Source organism: Sinohyriopsis cumingii, chromosome 6 (assembly GCF_028554795.1).
Source record: "Sinohyriopsis cumingii isolate HCF-2022 chromosome 6, ASM2855479v2, whole genome shotgun sequence".
Lineage (NCBI taxonomy): Eukaryota > Metazoa > Mollusca > Bivalvia > Unionida > Unionidae > Sinohyriopsis > Sinohyriopsis cumingii.
The window spans coordinates 106332893-106349174 of record NC_142966.1 but is presented as its reverse complement, the minus strand read 5'-3'; the positions used below and the strand labels follow the sequence as shown (position 1 = coordinate 106349174).

Sequence of the window (16282 nt, the reverse complement as noted above, 5' to 3'; positions counted from 1 at the left end):
ATACAGGCACGTAGATACACAGGTGACTGAACTGAGGATTGTTTTCAAGTCAAATAAAGATTGACTGTTTATTAGGGACACTGACTTCATGATTCTTTACCCAAGTCTGGCTCTTGCTATCCCAATTGGCCACAAATGACCAAAACATTACAGAAAAAACATTGAATCATCTGAGAATTTCACACATATCTGAAATAGTTTGGGTCCCTCAGAGAGCCCTGACAGCTGGTCAGAATTAATTTGCTTATTACAGCTTACTATGTTTACCGACAGTACTGAATAAAGTGCATGAATGCTAGTAGTGCCCATTCACTTGACCCCACGGTGTAAAATAAATCCATCCATTTTATCTGATCATGCATTGCTGAAACAATATATTATTTCCATGGCAATAAAGGGTTCTCAATAGACCTGTACCAGGGTCCAACAAATCACCGTTCTGGAGCCCACAGGCTACTAACACTAAGCTCAGGCTACTAAAATTTATATTGCATGCCCAGAAGACTACCACCAATTTGCTTTTGATGTAGCCTGGTCAAAACCATTTATAACCATTAATCCTCAATAAAACAACACTTTTTTCAGAGATAATAATCAAGTAAGACAAGATTAATAAGCCATGCGTAAATAATCATTGGTTCCCCTATGTTTACTCAAGAAGCTCTAGTTCAGCTTGATGACACAAGTGTAAAGTATATTCAAAAAGAATGAAATAATACACCTGTACCAGATATTGATCTGATTCATGATACCCAGATTAGTTTATGCCATATTATGGATAAACCTATCAGCTTTATGGTCTTTCCATCTTTAGAATGTCTGTTAGTGGTAGCTGGTTCCAAATCATGTGTGTACTTCTGCAGATGCAAAACTACTGCAGCCACATGCATTTGTTTCTGTGACGTTCTGCCGTATTGGGGTGGGGTACTTCCAATATAATTTAATTAAATTATGATGAAAGTTCCACCCTGGCTCGTTAGGTTAGAAAGTTAAATTAGTGATGATGTAGATTTACAGCTCTGAGCCCCCAGTCAGTAATGCCAACGGTTAAATTATAGAGAACACGAAGATGAAATTCAATCAATAACAATTTAATAAATGTATAATTTAAAAACGATAACTTCCAATCACTCGTCTTTTCCATCGACCAAGTGACAGCCTAATTCATCCCGTGATTTACAGTGTGAGTTCGATTTTCCCCCGTCCTTGCATCTACTCATCTATTTCTTCCCGCTGATTCTTCCTTCTTTCCGTTCCTCTAACTCCTTCTTTGTCTCTGTTTCCTCTCTACTATCTCCTCCAGCTTCGCTCCAGACTTCAACTTCTCCTTTCTTCTCCTTTCCCTCTCTATTATCTCCTCCTCCAATTCTGCTCCCAAACTTCAACTCCTCCTTTCTTCTCCTTCCCTCCTTTCCTCCGTCACTCTATCTGAGACAACGGGACCAAACTTTAACTGGTCTGTCCCTCAAAGCTTCCTGTGAAAAACCACAAGGCGTTAACAAATGTTTTATCGAACCTCACCTCACACTATAATGACAATTAACCATCAGATAGCTGTCACTGTTTCGGCCACGCATGCATACACATCGAAATTCCCACACACTTCTTGCTGGGTAAACGATGGCGTAATAACACAGTATCAGCGAATTGTTATACAGACATCAATACATTGCGTCACGTCAGTATATACACATATATATTTAATCTCATCGTACTACAATCTGACAAAATCAGACGCATGTCTGTACATTACAAATATTCAACAATGGCAAAATCTATAATCATATGAACATATGTGTTAGTCTACTATAAAATACCCACATAGTAAATTACAATATTGACTCTTACGATGGCTAGCAAGCTATATAATTCTTTACAAATATCAACTCATTTCTTCAAAATATGCAAACATTTTAACAAAACAAAGTAATTCTTTGTACTACGATTCTAGTAATAATAAAGTATACATACGACCTACAATTAAAATGCAGTCGCATTCCACAAAGACCGAACAAATATCTACTGACCTTTTGAAGCTTTCTGTACTTAGAATTTCCCGCTCTAAGATTTTCCCGCCAATAACGAATGGCTATTCGGAGTTACGCTAACCTCTTCTCTGGGTAATTTCTCTCGGCGAACTAACTTTTGCCAGAAAACGCAGGGATCTCATTCTACCCAAATCAAGGTCTCCCCCATCTCGATTCTGATTGGGTGGCGCTGTGCCCCTGTCCAATCGTCTTAGCGGCCAGTTCAACCTGTCTGTCTGTTTGCAGGGGAAAGAAGTTAGGACACTCCCACTTCTTCATGCAATTTCTTTTGATCTTGGAAACATTTCAACACCTATGTGATAACTGGCTATCGGGCGCCTCGCAACTCCGATGTCCGGTTTTTCGATTCTAACCACAACAGTCTTACATAACGGATTAGTGATAGCCTTCGGCAATGTTCGACATCAAACAATGACCCGTCAGAATTACCTTGATTATACATGTTTCAAACTGGGCTGCTCTGGGTCGGGGTAAACATGACAGTTTCCACTAGTGAAATATAAAACTATTAACAGCACCCACTCCCTATCTATATAAAGAAAATAAAAGATGTATGCAAGGTGTGAAACTTGTCCAGTTTGGAATTCATCCCCCTCACCAATTCTCTGCTAATTCTCAATTTCTGTTACTTCCATTGACACGTTCTGTCATTGCTTAAATATATTGACATAAAAAGAGACATTCCAAAGTGGTTCCCCATGTATGATTTAAATATTCGAGTGATCATTTAATAACCAATTTAGCATGAAGTTCCTCAGTTGCTTTGCCAGTATTTCCTGTGTCAAGCAGGAAAGCTACATTAAGTTCTGGTTGGTTATATTGCTTACCCTGGACTCAAACAAACAATAACAACCAATCGGAATTCAGTGCAGTTATTTCTCTGTGACATCAAATTAGACCCAGATAGATAGAAATGGACAGAGTAATTTCACATAAAAGTGGTATTAAATGATGAGTCAAGCACTATACATGGGTAAAACATCAGAAATGTCTCCTTTATCCAGAACATGCAGCTGGCATGAGATAAATAGCATAGAATCAGAGAGGTGTGTGGGGGGGATATTACTTTCCCAGTCACCTTGTGTTAATTTTTTGAAGCCGAGCAGGTGTTGACAGTTGTCAGTAGGTTTTTCTTGTTAATGGCAAAAATAAATAAGTGCCTGTGAATGCAACACCTGACCCAGCTGAGGTCTCAGTTTAAAGAATAAAAAAGTAAACACTTAGTAATCATTCATGACTGATGAATATTAAAGTAACATGTATGGGATAAGTATTGTTTTGTGTTGATTCCCCACCTCATACATCGATGATTATTGGGTATGGCAAAAATTTTCATGCATCAGTATATGTGTGCAAATGAAAAAGAGTTTATGAAATGAAAATAAAATTTAATGGCAACAATAAGAATATAGACTGTATTAATGATTTACTTCAAATACTGACAATTCAATAGACATGACAAGATTAATAAACATGTAAAAGAAAAACCCAATCACTTTTCAAATGAAACGAAACTACTGCATTGAATATGTAATTAGAATAAATCAGTACGATTCATGTATGACATAAAAATGCCATATTGCCAGCCCTATCAGCTGTATGCTGCCAGATATTCCTGCCCTTACATCCCTTCCAGGTATAAATAGACGAAACTGACCGTTATACTACATTGAATAAACTTTATTAATAGTAAAATATACACATCTAAATCATAACCAACATAGAGAAATATATTAAACATTGCAACTCCCCCTGCCCATAAAATACATGCTACCATCAATTTTCCACATCAATATAAAGCCCTCCATGGTAAATAGCATCAGACCTGCAATTTTCCATACCCAAACACATAACAACTGTATAATTTTCCAGAATTGTAAACCTTAAGAATGCAAGATAAAAATGGTATATCCATATGATGCATTTAAAATAAAGATACATTTACAAATTCGACTTAAAAGGTCTACTGTTTACCCCTATGGCTGAAATAAGTTATGTACTGTAGACATTCCCTGACAAAATCCAGGCAATCATTGTGCATGTACATAGCAAAAATCTAGGGTAGACCGTTCCGGTTGCCTAGTGGTTAGAGCATCCGCCTTGGATGAGGGAGGTTGTTGGTTTGATCCTCGGCCGAGTCATGCCTCAGACTTATAAAAATGGTACTAACAGCTGCCTCGCTTGGCACTCAGCAATAAGAGATTAGTGTTAGGAATGGTAGGCCTGGTGTCAGGATAATGTGTCTGGGTGGGACGTCATGCTACATGTCTGCAGCATGATGCCCCAGTGCTAGACATCACTATAAAAATGCCACACTGCAGATGTCATAGTGATATGACTGGAAAATTGTTAAAGCTACGTTAAAAATCCAAATCACACACACAGAAAATCTAGGCAGGGGCCCCGAATGGCCGAGTGGTCTAAAGCGCTCTCCATTACGGATAGCTGCAATCTCACCTCTGTCTGTGTGGGTTCGAGTCTCCGATTCGGCCAATGTGGGTATACGAGAAAGCTTGCCAGTAGCTTCTCGTGGGTAGGTGGTTCTTTCGGGGATTTTCCCGGGTTCTCCCTCCACCATTAATACTGGCTGCCATGTATAGTCTATCGTGTGCTGAAAAATGGTGTTAAAACCCTACAACAGCAACAACAAAATCTAGGCAATCAATGTGCCTGTACATAACAAAAGCCTCCTATAAATACTAAAACATGCATGTGTAAGAACCAAGGGTAAAGTACCTGTGCATATCACAATATATGGGCATCTTGATGCTAGTGACCTATGACAAGATGCATGTATTACTTGGTTACCATTCAAAGAAAAAACGAAAGCTAGCCTATGTGACACTTTTTGCGTCAAGAAAATCAATTACACAGAATTGTTTAAAGGCATTACCAAGTAATTTTCTTGCTTATTGCATGACATGCTTCTGGATCTTGCTCTTTCATCTATATTTAATGTACACTCATTATCTACCAGCATTTATTATAATAGATACCCATATTTTCTGAACTATTTTCTTTCCAAACTAACAAGCTATTAATTGTATGACTGTGTATTTGCATAAATCTAGTCATTTTTTTTTAACCTCAAAATAAATTAACTCTTCCTTACCATTGGAGTGAATTTGAATCTTGAAAATACATTGTACTGATGGCCATCAAACATGTTACATTGCAACTCTGGCAACTGTCAAAACTTGGAATGCTTTCTTTGCCAGATACATTGTACAGTTTTAAAATAAATATTCATTATGATCTTAGTTTTATCACCTTTTGTGACTTTGGATATTGCTAGTTGAAGCAGATAAATGAATGGATATCCACTTATGAACAGTAGCAGGCATATATATTGATATTTTTTTCTGATGAAAAGCATTCCCAGGAGGGCATAGAGTCCAGATTTGTGGAACATTGAACAAATAATTGTGGGAAACCAGCAAGCCTGCACTCAGTGTGCAACAATGATAATACATATATATAAATCACGAAAATTACCAAAATCTTTCTCAGAATAATTGGACAGTATTGTCAAATCATCTATTTGCTATAAATTGAATACAGTAAACAGGATTCTCAACAGATTTAAAAACTGAAGTGTCATTCGACCCTTGACCCATAATTTCAAGAGTCAAAATAAAAATCTCTAGTCTAAACTGAAATCTCAGTTTGTTGTCTCCTCAGAACTGTTACTTCCAGTTTGTTTGGACTCTAATGGTCAGGGGCCCCGAGTGGTCTAAAGCGCTCTCTGCTACGGATCACTGCCATCTCACCTCATTCTGCACGGTTCGAGTTTCGGATTCAGCCAATGTGGGTATGTGAGAAAGCTTGCCAGTAGCTTCTTGTGGGTCGGTGGTTCTTTCCGGGTTTTTCCCGGATTCTTCCTCCACCATTAATACTGGCCGCCATGTATAACCTATCATGTGCTGAAAAATGGCATTAAACCCTACAACAACAACTCTAATGGTCAGAATGATCAAATACATATAGTGTAACATAATTATGTTTTGTTCTTTAATCTCACATAATTCCCTAACATGAAATAAATGACTGCGTTTAATATATGGTCAAAACAATTCTTACTATACAGTAATTAAATTTGTTAAGCATTTTGCCAATTAAAGCAAATTATCAGTAATAGCCAATACAATTCACTTTCAGGCCTATCCACTTACCTTTGTCAACTGGCTTTGTGAGCCACTACAATTTCTACAGTTTTATCAAATTGATTATAATTTGATGCATGGTGAAAACATTGCTAACATAATACAATTATTTGATCAAAAGATAATCCAGTAATGTAAAAACTTATGCCAAATTTTGTTATGTTTCATCAGTTATAAAGTAAATTAATTGCCAGTCAAATTGATAATGTTTATCTACTTACCTTTGATAATTGACTTTACTAGCTGCTATAATTTTGTCAATTGGATATAGTCTGGTTGGCAATAAACATGAGGATATTTGATCAAAAGTAAATCCAACCAGGTCTAAATTGATTCACTCTTCCTCTAGCTATCATCAAAGAAAATTTCAAAACAATTTCACCTTATTTCAGTTATGCACATCTCAGAGTGACATCTGTGATATGTCAGATCTGTCCAGTTAATATTCATTTTTCACAGGTTCAATATTATTGGCAAGTAAATCTACCAAATGCTGATCACTGGCACATACAGTAAATTGTCACTATCCATTGACAGTGGGAACTTACATGTACATCTACCAGCCTGAATAAGATTGTCAACAGTCATCTGTTTTATTTTAATCTGAGATTTTTTGTGGATATATGTTTTAGTTGAATGCAAATGCTCATAAAGAATATCCATTGTGTCACTCAAAGCCTGAAGGTACAATCTAATGCATGCTGGGTTCTCTAGAACCCCTCAGCTCTTACCATCCTCATCACTTCCAGTGGCAAAAGAATCACTCACTTCCCATGAATCACTAATTTTACAAACAGTACATTCAATTGGTGGTATTTAAAGATGTGATATTATCACTATCAAAATGATCATAATCCAAGAAATGAGCATTCTTGTTACAAGGCTACAAAAGTACAAGATGGTGTAATGCATTATTGTACCACTGAAGGGAAACATCATCATTGTTATCATATGTAATGACATCTGTTTCCTCAATTAAACCTGATATAAGAGTTACCAGTAAGAATACAACCTGGAAATATTAGGCCATGCATGATGACTCTAATTGATTGCAGACAAGAGATTTATTTCATGCTCAATTTTTTTGTTGAGGCTCATGAGCTGTATCTTTGCGTTGACTTGAAATTGACGTTACTCTTAGCAACGAGAGATTTACTTAAGCTGTACTCATTTGTTCAACATAATAACTGGTATTCTGAATGATAGCTGAATTGATATTTGTAAATTATTTATTTTAAAAAGAGTACAAAACTAAGCATTTACTTTCATGCTTCAATTGCACTGAACCAGCAACCAACAATTCTAAAATACCAAGTATGCATGAGGTGTAATTATTACACATTTGTTCTTTATTTGCCTTTGTCACACCATTGTAATTATTAATGCAGTGTTATCATTACACATTTGTTACTAGTGCCGTTTGTTACACCTTTGTTTTTAAATGACCGCCATTGTTTAAATGGCAATACAAATGTTATCATTGAGCTCATTTTCTTTGTTGGACCATGCTAATCAAAAGTTATAACCAATTAAATGTGTAAGTAACTGATTATACCATACCATAGTTATCCCCTTCAATATTTACTGGTACCCACAGATGGTAATACTTGAAACAGTACAAGCAGAAGATGTTTTTAAAAGGAACATATCATAATGCTTCCTCAAATAAAGTTTCATATATTTATACAAATTCTCAAGTGCAATAATAAGAAAAGAAAATGTTGAATCATATTATAAACATTAGTTAGGCTGTGCTTTTATGATGTTAAAATGGCCCATGAGCTCCATAAGTTTTTATTCTATCTTTTCTTTTGTTAGTATTACTTCAGCTATTTTGTTGCCATCAGTACCTTCATTACTTTGATTTGATCTGTGATGGCTTGAGAGTCTGATTACACAGGCTAGTATGAATTGATTTTTATCATCATCATCATCATTTAAACTATTTAATTGATCCCGGGGGAAGGAATTAGAGCCTCATCCCCCAGGCATTACTGTGCATAACCCAGGCATTACTGTGCATAAAAGGCACTATTTAATTGATCCATCAGGTCTTGGGTCAAGATGACTTGCTTCATAGACCCTAGCAACCTGAATGTAAGGCTATACTCAAGTGGAGATAGACCCAGCACACACTCGAGTTAAAGGTAGCAATTCAGTCTGCATTAGCTGCACAAGGTGTCAGCCAAGCAGTATGTGATGCCAGTAGTGATTGGTCGCCACTATTACATCACATCGGGACACCTAGGTTTTTATTCCCATGTGGAGGGTTAATTAATTGTTCATAAAGAGAGGAAAAAGTGCTTCTCCCTTCATGTATTTAATATGTGCTATGCACGTTGATTAATTTAATGTCTGATGATGGTGAGGAGGAAGGTTCGGTCAGTGAGGAGCCTGCTCACTAGAAAGGCACCTTGGTTTATCCAGGGTTTAATTTTTTTGTCTCCCTTGCCAAAAGGTTAATGAATTGTTGTCTTGGCGGATTATTCAAACTTTATCTGTTGAGTCTGATTTGGGTAGGGTGGTTCTTCGTTTGGGTTTACCCTTTTGTGTATGGTTATTTAAACTTTCCTAGGCTTAATCTTGTGCCACTTTGTGCAGCTGGGCCTGATGGTCCTTGAGGTTTGGACCACCTCATCTATTCTTAAGTTTAGGGTCCTAACTAGTTTTGCTAGGTATTTGGTTGACGCATTGTGCAGCTGGGCCTGATGGTCTAGGGCTTTTTAAACCACCTTATATATTCTTGTTTTTTTTGGTCTTATCTAGGTGTTCTAATTACTTTTAGTGCCTCGAGGAGAGGCTGTGCCTTAGTGCAGTTACATTTGTTGTACTGCAGATAATCTGCAGTCATCTTGTGGTAGGAAAAGATGTGTGTCCTTAATTTCATGTTGTAAGATTGTGGTGCCCTTAGAAAAATAATTAATTTTTTTTTTAAAGAAAGAAAAAACAAAAAAAAAAAAATTTTTAAAAATTTAGATTAAGGGTTTTTGCAGTTTATTTGTTCTATATGTGTGGGTTTAGGGTTGGGCTAAGTACTTGCTAATCTATCTTTATGTTTGAATTATTTTCCTAGTTTTTTGGATGAAGCTATTAGTATGTTGATATTTTATTTTCAGGCTAAGTCTGTTTCATTAAAACAGATATCTTTGCAGAATACTTGGGTCACTAAGACATCTCAGAGACATCTGATCTTATTAATTTCCTAATTTTAAGTTTATTAGCCTGTCTACTAGTTATGATAATGGTTCCTATTTTGTTTTAAGTGGTGTTATTTTATTTTCAGGCTAAATCTATTTTGATAAGACAGATATCTTTGCCGAATACTCAGGTCACTAAGACTATGGATTTGTATAAAATTTAGTTTGTATATATAGCTGAAAACTTTCTTGAATTATACCAGTTGTGGGCTCCACCCTCCAAAACTAAAATTTTAGTTATGGATTAAACGGAATCTTGTCATGTGGGTATATCTTGAATGTATCAGAGATACGTTTAATGATTTGAATGATTTTCTATGCATCACATGAAATTCAAATCCAGACTTTCATATTGCATTTATCTTGTAAACAAGTTAACTTGAACATGTAAGAAAATATTTTTCTTACCACATTTTGGGTGTTAGAACTTATCAGGAATGTCTTGGATGATTTCAATACTCAGCTGTAGAATTTTCCAAGCAGTTGCCTAGTATTCCCAGATAAATACTGTCATTTTCATTTGTTACATGTATTAGAGATTTACTGTGTGATTTTCTGCTCAGGATATTTGTCCTATTCAGAATCAGCCATTACTCATTATTTGCTAATATTTTCTCTCATAATTACATTTATTCTCTTGGTGTTATCGGTACATGTATTTTCTAATTCTAATCAAAATTAGAACTCATTTTCAGCTGCATCTCTGATTATGGTGTGAAAAGTTTACAAATATATTTGACAGAATAGAGAAATAAGAGAATTTCGAAAGCACTGGCTCTTTAGTGATCAGCTGGCAAATATATAAATAGATCATAGTTATATAAATATAATTTTGTTTCAAATTCCTGTTTCTACATACATTTTTTGGACAGATATTAGCATATATTAATTAGAATTCCACCATAACAGTGTACAGTAGTTGGTTTAGGTAAGAAAGAATTTGGGATAATTTAAGGGACTCACCTTGTTCAAAATTTGGAATTATTGGCAGTGTTCTAAATTATCTAGCACAAAGACTGACCTCTTATCATATAAAGGGACATAATCCTTTATTGTGCAAGGGTGATGAAATTTACAACTCTTGCAAGATATTTTTTTATTAATTGTCTTGGTTCATGTTATACATAAAAAAATGCTTAAAATAATTTTAAGAATTCTTTTATTCCATTTTAAGTAATGCTTTCTAGCATGTAAAGTGTGATATGGAAGAATTGGATAGTTCTAGTTCAATTTTGTCAATTATTGACCTTGGTACTCTTAGGGATGGTCATGCAGATCATGTGTAACTTATGGCATTTTCCCATGAGCTAGATAGACCATGTTCATTGTGTGGATATTTGTCTGTAATGATGATTCTGGTTTGATAAGAAAAAACTGTTTTAGAACACAAACAAAAAGATGGATAAACAGTTTGAAAATGAGAAAGCTGCTATTGACAAAGCAGAGAGGAGTGGAGATATTCACAAAAGTATTTGCCTTGAGCCAATCAGTCCTACACGGACACAACAAAAGGTAGAGATTGCATCACATATGTCAGGTTACAAACCCTGCTTGCCAAATTGCTTAAATTATCAATGACAGAAGATAAAACAATAATGGACAGAGCCTGCAGTATCATATAGTGGGAAAGTGACAGTGACAGTGTGCTGGGTACAACTGACACTATGGCTTGAACAGCCATAGTGATCTTTACCACTTGTACCTTTAGTTGTCATTTTTATACTCCATCATACTGCAGGTACTCTTTAACATTAGCTTACCTTTCATCATTAACAAATGCTATTTAGTATAGAAGATGTGAATACTGATAGACTTGGCAGAAGCATTAGGACACATCTTTCATCTAATGAAGCATGTGAAAGTGTGCAAATATTTGAAAAGGATCATTCCTTGTGTGTCACCTCCACAGGATAGCCGATACTCATAATTTCTAAAACATGGTTAATATTTTCATCTCATTAAGAAGGCCAGTACTTGTCTTCTCTTTAAGATTTTTAATACTTGGCATCTCTTTAAAAGGGTCAAGACATGTGATCTCCGTGGTTAGTACTTGTCATCTCTGTAGGAGGGCTAATGCTTGTCACCTCCACTAGAGGGTTAATACTTGGCATCTCCATTTGAGAGTGGATACTTGTCATCTCTGTAAGAAGCTTAAAGTTTGTTACCTCCATCAGAGGGTTAATACTTGTCATCTCTGTTAGAGGGTTAATATCTGTAAGAAGGCTAATACTTGTCATCTCCATTAGAATGTTAATACTTGTCATCTCCATTAGAGGGTTTATACTTGTCATCTCCATTAGAGGATTAATACTTGTATCTCCATTAGAGGGTTAATATTTGTCATTTCCATTAGAGGATTAATACTTGTCATTTCCATTAGAGGGTTAATATTTGTCATTTCCATTAGAGGGTTAATATTTGTCATTTCCATTAGAGGGTTTATACTTGTCATTTCCATAAGAGGGTTAATATTTGTCATTTTGAGATTGTTAATACCTGTCATATCTTTAAGAAGGCCAATTCTTGTAAATTTTTTAGAAGGTTAATACTGTACATGTACTTGTCATTTGTTTAAGGAAGCCAGTACATGTCTTCTCTGTAAAATGACCAACTCTTGACATATGTGTAAGATGGCCAATTCTTGTCATCTCTTTAAAATGACCAACACTTGTCATGTATCATCTTTGTAAGATGACCAACACTTGTCATCTTGTTTTCATTTATATAAGATGGCCCATATTTGGTTCCAACAGTAACCAGTGTAGTGAAAAGTTTCATTGTATTTATGTTATGAACTACATAGATTTTCAATGAAAATTCCTTCTATTATATGTTATATATTCTCTGACTCAGGTAACAGAAGAGGTTGAGAAGTTGTTGCAGTTGAAGGCTCAGATAGCTGATGATGCACAGCCATATAAATTTGTTCTCAAGTGTCCCAAGGTAAGACCCACTGTAGAGCTCGAGTTTCAATCTGACATTTTCAGGTCTCAGCTGAAACAGTTTTAATAAAGAATTTAATATTTCTCCAACAATCTTAACATAATGAGTTGATACAGTTTTAATGAAGAATTTAATATTTCTCCAAAGATCTTATCATATTGAGTTAATACAGTTTTAATGAAGAATTTAATATTTCTCCAACAATCTTAACATTTTGAGTTTAACAGCCTTATGATGTTCATCTTTTTTAGGCAAGGTTCAACAAATCACTTTTTTCATGTTGACCCTTGGCATATTTAGTTACAAAATCTGTGTTTTGAATAAGTGCCTTATCACAGATGAAAGACTTAGTGCCCATAGCAACCAAAATCAATTCACCTATAAAAGAGATCATTACACAAATTAGGTATTAAATAGTACCATTTCTGTGGTATCCATAAGCCATGACTAAAGAGAAAAAAATGTGTGTGAATGAATGCTTCCAACATATACCTTCATAAATTTAATGATACTGTTTCATCTGGCTGTATAGGCCAAGGGTCAGTGTGGATATAAAACTCTTGGCTGGCAAAGTGGAATGATTTGGTTAATGTAACAAATTTATTTTTATAACAAGTAAAACATGCATTCAGTAACAGTTGCATACCTTGGATGTGAACATAATAATGGTTGAGATATTTTTCCAGTTGTGTAATACAATTTTCTTTCCTCCAAATGAATTTTTGTTGCAATTGTCACTTTTCAGAATTGTTATCCTTCAGTCAGTGAAAGTGCAATTTGAATAGTGTTATAGATGATTGTCATATAATCTGCTCTTCCTGGCTGTATGTCATGCAGGCCACATACTTGTTACCCAGTTGACATAACTGTCTAATATTCTTAATAAAGTTTAAATAATACATATAAACAGTATTTCAGCTGTTTTAAAAAAAAATATTGTCCTTATACTGGTACGGGCATTATGATCACTGACTGTATGCAGATTATGGGCATCTTGACAAATAATGTGACATATATGGTTTTAACATGTGATATTTGCGTTCTGCTTATTTTATTCTACAATTTGTACGCCAGTACCGTGATTGCATAATAATTCCTTAATTGCCATTTTCAGAATGATCCAGTTCATACGTTTTTACTTTTGTACACAAGGTTACAAACATTCTTTACATGCATCTGTGAATGAAATGTCATACAGCAGACTTTGTAGGGACATTTGTTCTCAGGAGTTGAACATCAGTCTGAATTGTTTGTTACTTTTGAGTAAATTAGGCCTTAAATTAATTCATAAAATGGGTGAATATTATGAAACCTCACCAAACCTGTAAAATCTACAGTTGAATGTACCACTTGAAGAAAATTGAGCCTTTTAAAATACACTGTGGTGACTATTTAATATAGATACATTAGTGTAACTTTCATCTGGCTGTATATGATTCTTGAGTGTATAATTTTAAAATCTTTAGTGCTATTCTGTATGTTATAAATGGTCATTATTGGAAAGTAGGACAGTGGTGGATCCAGAAATTTCATTTGAGTGTGGAGGTGCATAAACAGTTATTTTGAATGGAAAGTTATGAAATTATAATTGATTGTAGGGGACAAGAGATTACAATCCCCAACAGATGGCAATCAGAGAGGGAGTTTTTAACACCATCATCAAGTGTTTCAAGCGTCACGGGGCTGAAACAATAGATACGCCAGTGTTTGAACTGAAGGTAATACAAATTTTACATGTAATCTAAATAAATGAACATAAACATTGTTTAGTATCTTTATTCTTGGAAAGTCTTAATGAAAAGCAGAGTTCATGTTTTTTTTTTGTCAGTTCAAAGTATGATTAATGGATTTGTTTTTATTTACAAATTTATTTTAATCTTAGAAAATATAACCTGTATGCAGAAGAGTTGATAGGAACTCAGTTAAGTAGCATGTGGATTAATCCAGATAAATAGTTACTAATATATATATATATATATATATATATATATATATATATATATATATATATATATATATATATATATATATATATATATATATAAAATATGAGACTTTTTGATACACATATGAAACAATATTAAAACTTTCAGATATACATATATACATATGAGACCTTTATTCAAACTTTCAGATATATTCATGAGACATTATTCAAACTTTCTTATATACTTATGAGACATTATTCAAAACTTTCTGATACATAATGAGGCATTATTTTAAACTTCTGATATAAGCAAGACATGGTTAAAACTTTCTGATATGAAAAAGACATTATTAAAACTTTCTCATATACATGAGCCATTATTAAAATTGAGTAAAACAAGTAATTTATAAATAGATAAATATGCAAGAATGGCATTTAAACTTGAACAGAACAGACGAAAAGATAATCAGGCAATTGTGATTTTAATGGAAAGGAGGATAGAAAAAGTTTGATGTTTAATGTCCGTTTTTGTATGATATTATTAATTTTCATTATGTGATGAAACCAGACAAAAATTTACATTTACATCTACTTTCAGTCACTGTACATATCTGTGTTTATACTTTTTTCTTCATTTCTTTACAGGAAACTCTTACAGGGAAATATGGAGAAGACTCGAAACTTATATATGACCTGAAGGACCAAGGAGGAGAACTCTTGTCACTTAGATATGATCTTACTGTATCCTTTGTTGATTGAAAATTGAAGTGCTAACTTTTTTCACTGTTGAGGTCTACTGTTTCATCATAATGAGATTAATTACAGTAGTCTCCCTCTTATAAGGCCACCTCTAATGCAGCAGGGAAGTGGCCTTATAATGTGGGTGGCCTTTCTAGAGGGGGATGACAATTGCGAATAGTAAATACATATGAAAAAGTCACAAGTACATTTAATTATAAATATTTAATATTTTAATTAAAAATTCACATGCATGATGTGAAATAAATGTAAAACAAACTGTGTCATCATTTTCAAAAGAACGCTATGAATAACCATTGATATAGTTTTAAAACTGTCTTTATAATTATGTTACAGATCACATCAGCTGTCACTTTGTTGGTAACGTCTAAAAAAACAAACCAGTCTCGTCACATTAAAAATATCCTTGCTGTCATATCCCCTGCATGTATTGTTTAGTCTTTTGTTCCAATCTTTGACAACTTCATTGTTAACATCAGCTGATTCTCCACTAAGGACAGAACACTTGATATTGTGTTGGACTTGAAATCTGTGCAACCATCCGTTACTTGCGGTAAAGTCGTCATATCCCAGTTCAACTGACAAAACTGTTGCATTTTCTTGTCATTCAAATCAGGATACAAACGTCTCCTGGCTCAAACTATCTTCCTTTCTCCGTCCATTTCACCTTCCCACTTCTGCATAATTGTTTCATTATCTTTCACAATATTGTTTATCTGAGTCTTTCTGATATTAGTTTTCTGCAAGGATCCTCTATGACACAACCCCAACCCCCCCATCAGTTGAATTACTTTCACGTTCACCTCTAAACTGAGAATTTTTATTTTCCTCGATGACATGTTGATCTTTTTGCAGTAAGTTATTCATGTTGCCAACTACAATACTGATAAAACAATTTTGTATGCATCTAAACAAATTGTCGTGTGTTTTTAAAGGAAGTGATCTTGTCACGTGATTCGTTAGTCGCAGTCTGGTACCCTATTGTTTTTATACATTATTTTACACTAAGTGAGAAAAGCCAAAATGGCTTCGATATGTACCATTAACATCACACAGATTTGACCTTGCGGCCATTAGGATTCGTAATTTTGACAATTATTGTCAGTAGTAATAGCCACTGATTATCAAAGTGAACAAGCTCAACATCTTACTAAGGGAAGCCATAAAGGCTACCAAACCATTTTCCTGCTGACTTGGGTATTGTACATCGATACTGCCACTTCTCAGCTGTTACTACTGTTCAAT

General features: G+C 34.6%; 1 protein-coding gene across 2 annotated transcripts in view; it reads left to right on the top strand.

Annotated features, from left to right (window-relative positions):
- The window catches only part of LOC149797647 (histidine--tRNA ligase-like), a 73148-nt gene that overhangs the window by 11139 nt on the left and 45727 nt on the right, over window positions 1-16282 (top strand). Inside the window, exons 1-4 of one of the 2 annotated variants that reach the window (XM_089962552.1) lie at window positions 10756-10920; window positions 12262-12351; window positions 13950-14069; window positions 14924-15019. In XM_089962552.1, coding sequence (XP_089818678.1) covers window positions 10807-10920; window positions 12262-12351; window positions 13950-14069; window positions 14924-15019 — 420 coding nt within the window. In that variant the 5' untranslated portion in view covers window positions 10756-10806. Of the gene's footprint in view, window positions 1-10755; window positions 10921-12261; window positions 12352-13949; window positions 14070-14923; window positions 15020-16282 lie in introns of those variants that run through there. The other variant, XM_089962553.1, reaches the window with a different exon arrangement.